This window comes from Gigantopelta aegis, chromosome 9 (genome assembly GCF_016097555.1).
Source record: "Gigantopelta aegis isolate Gae_Host chromosome 9, Gae_host_genome, whole genome shotgun sequence".
Lineage (NCBI taxonomy): Eukaryota > Metazoa > Mollusca > Gastropoda > Neomphalida > Peltospiridae > Gigantopelta > Gigantopelta aegis.
In genome coordinates, this window is record NC_054707.1 from 43,504,873 (window position 1) to 43,512,372 (window position 7,500).

Here is a 7,500-nt window from a genome sequence, read left to right on the forward strand (position 1 = left end):
GGTTAATGCGCGTTAAAAACATTCTTTCTTTTTCTTTCTCCAAAAAGGCCCCCTTGCTCCTGAGGCGGAGCGTGGTGGTTTAGCGTACTCTCAAAATGCTTCTTTGTTTTCTTTAAAAAAAAAAATCGTGTCTAAACTATGATTTGATTTGTCCTTCGTTTTCTATCAACGGTTTTATACCAAAACATCGTACTGTTCCGCCGACCAAATCCTCCAGCTACCAATATCAGATTATCCGCTCTTATCAAAGGGGAACTATTCCGGATTTGCCCGTAATAAAATTTTCTTCCTAGACCCTGATGCAAAGGTATTAGCGAGGGTATCGGTGTTCCATCGCTGGTTAATCTACCCATACTCAGATCACGACCCAACTTTCGGTGCTTGGTAGCAGGAAGAAAATCATAAAACCGTCCCCATTTCATAAGCAAACAGGTAAACAAGATTTTCTTGGGTAATCACTCATGTAAGTAATATCCAATTTTGTGATTCAAATATCTGACTAGGTGTTACAACCAATCGGAGAGAGAGAGGAAGAAGAGAGAAGAGAAGGGGAGAAATGTGTGTGTGTGTTGTGTTTGTGGTGTGGTTTGTGGTTTAAACTTTGTGTTGGTGGTGTGTGTGGTGTTGATAAAGGTTTTGTTGGTGGTGTGTTTGTGTGTTTTGGCCGGTGGTGTGTGTTTGTGTGTGTGCTTGGTGTTGGGGTGTGTGTGTGTGTGTGTGTGGTCCCGGTGTGTGTGTGGTGTGTGTGGGTGTGTTGTGCGTGTGTTTTGTGTGTGTGTGTTTGTGTGTGTGCTCCGCTTTGTTTGTGGTGTGTGTGTTTTGTGTGTGTGGGTCCGGTGTGGTGTGTGGTTGTGTGTGCGCCGCGTGTTTGGGGTGGGGTGTGGTGCCGTTTGTGTTGGGTTTTGTGTGGTCCCGTGTTGTGTGTGTGTGTGTGTGTGTGTGCGTGTGTGTGTTTTTTGTGGTCGTGGGTGGTGTGGGTGGTGTTGGTGTTTGGTCCCGTGTTGTTTGTGTGTGTGTGGTCCGCGTGTGTGTGGGTGTTTGTCGGTGGTGCGTCCGCGTGTGTGTTTGTGTGTGTGTGTTGTGTGGTGTGCGTCCGAGTGTTTGTGTGGTGTGTGTGTGTGTGCGTCCCGCGTCGTTTGTTTTGTGTGTGTGGTGTGTGTGTGTGACTCCGCGTGTGGTTGTGTGTGTGTCGTGGGTGTGTGTGTGAGTCGTCCCGTGTGTGTGTGGTGTGTTGTGTGTGTGTGTGTGTTGCGTGTTTGTGCGTCCGCGTTGTGTTTGTGTGTGTGTGTTGCGGCGTGAGTCGATCTTTGGGGTGTGTGTTGATGTGTGGGTGTTGTGGTAGCTTGTGTGTGGTGTGTGTGTGTGTTTTGATGTCCCGCGTTTGTTGTTGTGTGTGCGTGTGTGCTGTGCTGTGTGAGTCAGTTGTGCCTTGTGTGTTTGTGTGTTTAGTGTGTGGCTGTGTGTGCGTGTTTGTGCTGTGGGCCTGTGTGTGTTTCTTGTGTGTTGAGTAGTCGCGTGTTTGTGTTCGCGTGTGTGTGTGTGGCTGTGGTGAGTCCTCTTGTGTGTGTTCGTTGGTGTTGTTTTGGTGTGTGGTGTGGTGGCGTCCGCCTGTGCTTTGTGTGTTTCTTGTGTGTGGTGTGAGTCCGCCGTGATAACCTGTGTCGCCGTGTGTGTGTGTTTTTGTCGCTTCCCGTTTGGTGTGTGTGTGTGTGTGGTGGTGAGCTAAGCGCCGCTGTGGTGTGTTTGTGTGTGTGCTGTGGTGAGTACCAGAGCAGTGATGTGTTGTGTTGATCGTGTGTGTGTGTGCCGTAGAGTGTGTGTGTGTTGTTGGTGTGTTTGGTTTGTGTGTGCTCCGCGTGAGTGTCGTGTGGGTTTGTGTGTGTGGTGGTGTGTGCGCCAAGCGTTTGTGTGTTGTTGTTGTGTGTGTGTGTGTGCCTCCTCGTGGCGTGGTGTTTGTGTGGTGTGTGTGCATTGTGCGAGAGCTACGCGTGTTTTTGTTTGGTGTGGGTGTGTTTGTGTGTTGTGTGTGTGTGGCGTCCCGCCGCTGTGTGTGTGTGGTCGTTTGTGTGTGTTTGTGTGTGTGCGTCCGACGTAAGGTATGCTGTGGTGATGTGTGGTGTTAGGTGTGTGGGTGTTGCGGTACGTGTGGTGGGTCGTGGGTGTTGTGTCCTTGTGTGTGTGCGTCCGTGTGTTTTGTTTGTGCTGTTGATGTGTGTGTGTGTGGTTTGGGGCTCCCGCAGTGGTGGTGTTGTGTGTGTGTTTGTTGTGCTGGTTCGTTTTGTCGGTGTGTGCGTCCGTGTGGTGTGTGGTGTGTGTTGTGTGTTGCGCCGTCGTGGTGTGTGTTGTGTGTGCTGCTGTGATGTTTTGTGTGCTGTGTTGCGTCCCGTGTGTGTGTGTGTTATTTTGTGGGTGTGTGTTGTAGTGTGTGGTCCGCTTCGTGTGTGTGAGTGTGGTGTGTGTGTGGAGTGTTTGCGTACGACTGTGTGTAATTTGTGAGTCCGCGTGTGTGTGCGTCGTGTGTGTGTTTGTGTGTGTGTGGTGTGTGTGTGTGGGTTCGTAAGTGTGTGTGTCGCGTGGGGTGTGGTGTGTGTCGTGTCTGTGTGTTGTTGTGTGTGTGTGTTGTGGTCCGTTGTGTGTGTGATGTGTGTGGTGTTCGTGTGTGTGTGTGTGTGTCGCGGTCCGAGTGTGTTGTGTGTGTTGTGTGTGTGTGTGTGTGTGTTGGGTAGTAAGGGTGTTGTGTGTGTGTGCTGTGTGTGTGTGTGTGTGTGTGCGTCCGAGTGTGTGTGTGTGTGTGTGTCCGCGTGTGTTGTGTGTGTGTGTGTGTGTGTGCGTCCCTGTGTGTGTGTGTGTGTGTGTGTGTGTGGTGTGGGTGGGTGTTGAGTGGTGTGTGTGTGTGTGTGTGTGTAGTGGTGTGTGTGTGTGTGTGTGTGTGTGTGTGTGTGTGTGTGTGTGTGTGTGTGTGGTGTGTGTGTGTGTGTGTGATGTGTGTGTCGTGTGGGTGTGGTGTGTGTGTGTGTGTGTGTTGGTGTTGTCGTGTGGTGTGTGTGTGTGCGTGTGGTGTGTGAGTCTGTGTGTGTGTGTGTGTGTGTGTGGTGTGTGTGTGTGTGGTTTGTGGTGTGTGTGCGTGTGTGATTGTGTGTGTGTGTGTGTGCGTGTGTGTGTGTGTTTGTGTGTCGTGTGTGTTTGTGTGTTGTGTGTGTGTTGTGTGTGTGTGTTGTGTCCGTGTGTTTGTGTGTGTGTGTGTGTGGTGTGTGTGTGTGTGCGCCTCGTCCGGGTGTGTTGTGTTGTGTGTGTGTGTGTGTGTGTGTGTGGTGTGTGTGTCGTAAGTGTGTGTGTGCGTGTTGTTGTGTGTGTGTGGTGTGTGTGTGTGTGAGTAAGAGTGTTTTGTGTGTGCGTGTTTGTGTGAGAGTGAGTGTTAACTAGTCCATGTTTTGTGATTAATTTTGGTTGTTTGTGAGTGACCCCCTTTCCCTTTGAGACGCTGTGTGTGCGTCTTTTCACGGCTGCTAGGAAGTCACTACACCCCAGGACCCATATTTTCGAAGCCATCTTAGCACTACGAAATCGTAAAACCGTCGTAGGTTGTGACGTCACTACAGCACACGCCATAGTGACGTCATAGCTTACGATGATTTTACGATTTCGTAGGCTAAGATAGCTTCGAAAATATGGGCCCTGGTTTGTATTCATACTCGGTAATACAAAAATAGGTGATGAAAATGATCTCATTTAACAGACTTGTGGGCAACATACACAGGTGCCATCCTGCCAAATATCTCATTTTTCACTTGTTTGCCAACCAATGAAACATTTTTGTTTTCAAACACTATATCACATTTGTGTGTAACACAACGCTGACCGTGGTCAATTTACTTCCCTGCCACCCTCAGTCATGTGATCATGTTAGAGACTAAAATAGCATATAAAATACACTTTGGTTTGTTTATAGTTAATAGTGTCTTTGTTTCTGATCATCTCAATGTTTGTAGTGGCTCAAACCTCATTTTCTGTGGTCGAAATATTGCCGTCCGAACCGGTTTAAAATGTCCAGTCAACATCACCACAGGCCGTGTGATATGTTTTCCTTGGACCGGAAATTAACTTGTACTCGGAGGTTATTTTATTCAGAGTTTAATATCTATCATCATGTTTGTTTCTGTAGGTTTTGATTCCTTCAGGCAGAATTGTAGATTGCCGGGCCGAATTTCCAGCAGGCATTTCAACCAATTTCGAGCTCTGACTTTATTTCCAAATATATATTTTTATATATATACTCTTCAAAACAAGAAACGCAAAACCACATTGTCGTAACATTTGGAGAATTGATTTAATTATTGAATGGTGAGTCCGATAATTACCAAATGTTGCAGGATTGTTCACAATTCACTCTAGTCCATTGTGAGTAAGTGATAGGACACACCGCCAAGGTCAAGGTCATCTGGAGTCAATACCGGGTGTGGCCTCCGCGTGTGTTGACAACTGCCTGGCACCGCCTGCCCATTGAAGCAACCAGAGTACGGATGACGTCCCGGGGGATGGTGGCCCACTCGGCCTGCAAGGCTGCTGCCAGCTCGGGCAGGGTCTGGGGCTGTGGTTGTCGCTGTCGGAGGCGTCGGTCCAACTCGTCCCATAGATGCTCAATTGGGTTCAAATCCGGTGATATCGATGGCCAAGGAAGGACATTAATGTTGTTGTTCTGTAGGAAAGCCGTTGTGAGACGTGCTGTGTGAGGCCTGGCGTTGTCATGTTGGAACACTGCGTTGGCGTTGGCCATAACTGGAACGATGTGTGGCCGGAGGATCTGGTCAATGTAGCCCTGTGCATTCAGGTTGCCCTGCACGTGGACCAGGTCAGTTCTGCCAGTGTGTGAGATGGCTGCCCACACCATGACACTACCCCCGCCGAATCTGTCCACTTCCTGCACGCAGTTTGCCGCATAACGTTCACCACGACGCCTATACACGCGACATCTTCCATCATGACGTCGGAGCAGAAATCGGGACTCGTCACTGAACCACACCTGTCTCCATCGCAGTTGAGGCCATTGTCGATGAATCTGGCACCACTGCAGTCGGAGTCGACGGTGTTGTGGTGTTAAGATGACACCTCGAACTGGACGTCTGGCACGAATTCCTACCTCACGTAGGCGGTTCCGTACGGTCTGGTCGGATATCCTGCGCAAACCTAGTATTGCTGCTGCTGTGGAGGTGGCAGTAGTCAATCGTTCCCGAAGGTGGCGTATCCGGATGTAGCGGCCCTGCCCGGGGGTAGTGACCCGTGGTCGACCGGATCTAGGGAGGTCACGTGTTGATCCATGTTGCTGGTAACGGTCCCACAGTCTGGAGATGGTGCTTGGGGATACATGGAATGCCCTGGCAACGGCCGTTCTGGATTCGCCTGCGTCTAGTCGGCCGATGGCATTGTTTCTCTGCGGTTCACTGAGACGTGGCATGTCCTGGATTGTCAACTGTCGGCCAGATACAGAGGCCAGGCAAGCGAACACCCTGCACTTTTATACTGTCGGTGTTCATGTTGCACGTGCAGACAACGCACGTGCAGTGGTGACATGGTTTGCACGTGGCTGCGTTTTTGCGAATATTCACATTTTGGAACTTTATTGTACAGTAGCTGCGTTTTATCGAATGTAACCGTGGGAATGTGTTTGGGACATGCAATGACCTTATATTCACAAAGCATGAACCGGTAGGAAACATAAAATCGGAGTTATAACCCATTTGTACCCTTTTGCGTTTCTTTTTTTGAAGAGTATATATATACGTACATATTAGTTTGATGTTTAAATGCGCAGATCCTAGTTTCAGCCCGTGAAAATGGACGCTAAGTTTAGTTACTCTACAAACTCCAACATATTTCAATACTGTTATAACAGAAAGAAGCTAAAGTATGTGATGTATAAACGGGGAAACACAGCCCAAAAATAAACTACAGCTTGTCTCCATAACCATTATTTCTGAGACAAACATGCGTTTTTAGAATTATGAAAAATGCATTTTGGGGTATTATAAAAAAAAAAATGCATAACCGGAACCACTTCAGGTGAACGAAAATGAATATTCTGAACAATAAAAAGTAAGTAGTAGTACTTCTAATTTAAATTATCAAAAACGGCCTTGATAGTGAAACATACGTCATAGTGTTTAAAAACCAGGATCTGTCACTTTAAGAGTACTATTCGTGTTTTCAGCATCTACACCCATCGGATAGGCTGTTGGAAGAGAACTAGCACCAGCTGCAGTCTGCCCAGTGAACTAACGCAGCTCATAACTAGAACCCAGTCCATGTTGGACGCCTTGTGCAGCGTGGGAGGGGGATCAAAGGATTTCACCGCCGCCTTCACCAATCTATTCACCAGCGGTGGATGTAAGTGCATCTTCCAATATATGGGGGAGGGACGTACGCCAGTGATAAAGCGGTCGCAATTTCTCGTTCCAGCCAGTGCAGCACCACTGGTATATCAAAGGCCGTGTAATGTGCTATCCTGACTGTGGGATGGTGCATATAAAATATCCCTTAATTGCTACTAATGGAAAAACATATAGCGGGTTTCTTCTCTAAGACTGTATGTGAAAATAACCAAATGTTTGATATCGAATATCCGATACTAATTAATAAATCAATGTGATTTGGTAATTTTGTCATACAGTCTTAGAGAGGAAACCCACAACATTTTTCATTTAGTAGTACGGGATCTTTTATATGCATCTGACAGGATAGCACATACCACGGCCGTACATCTTCAGGAACATAACCAGTTTTTTATTTGCTTTTGGTATGTTTTATTAATGTATCTTTTTCACAGTTGTTTACACTGTTTTGTTGATAACTTTAAACATTTTTCTGTTAATGTTGATTGTAAAATACTTTTGTTTGACATATTGATTGATATGTTGTTTTTTTGTCTGTAATGTGGTGTCGCTAAATATTCATTCGTCCATCCATCCATTCATAGATCTATCTATCCTTCCATCCAATCATCCATCCATCAATCCAACCATCCAACCATCCAATCATCCATCAATCCATCCATCCATCCATCCATCCATCATCCATCCATCAATCTATTGATTCACTCATTCATCCATCCATCCATTCATTCTTAGTGTACACTACCCATGCGCTGTGTTCATTTCCGGTTACAACGGAAGTACTGGTGGTGTCGTGGTTAAGCCATCAGACATACGACTGGTAGGTACAGGGTTAGCAGCCCGGTACCGGGCCCCACCCAGAGCGAGTGTTAACAACTCATTGGATAGGTGTTAGACCACTACATCCTCTTTGCTCTCACTAACTACTAACAATTAACAACTAACCCACTGTCCTGGACAGAGAGCCCAGATAGCTGAGGTGTGTACCCAGGACAGCGTGGTTGAACCTTAATTGGATATAAGAACGGCAATAACTTGAAATGAAATGAATTGTATAATGTCTTCCATTCCAGCTGGATTAGAAGGCTGTAAGGACGTTCTGAAGTGTGTCTAT

The 7,500-nt window shown here is 47.1% G+C and overlaps 1 protein-coding gene across 1 annotated transcript in view; it reads left to right on the forward strand.

Annotated features, from left to right (window-relative positions):
- The first annotated feature begins 246 nt into the window (after nt 1–246).
- The window catches only part of LOC121380726, a 9,326-nt gene continuing 2,072 nt past the window's right edge, over nt 247–7,500 (forward strand). Inside the window, exons 1-3 of the mRNA XM_041509679.1 lie at nt 247–272; nt 6,206–6,381; nt 7,460–7,500. The exon at nt 7,460–7,500 is cut by the window's right edge and continues 80 nt beyond it. Of these exons, the coding sequence (XP_041365613.1) occupies nt 6,300–6,381; nt 7,460–7,500 (123 nt within the window). The 5' untranslated portion in view covers nt 247–272; nt 6,206–6,299. The remainder of the gene's footprint in view (nt 273–6,205; nt 6,382–7,459) is intronic.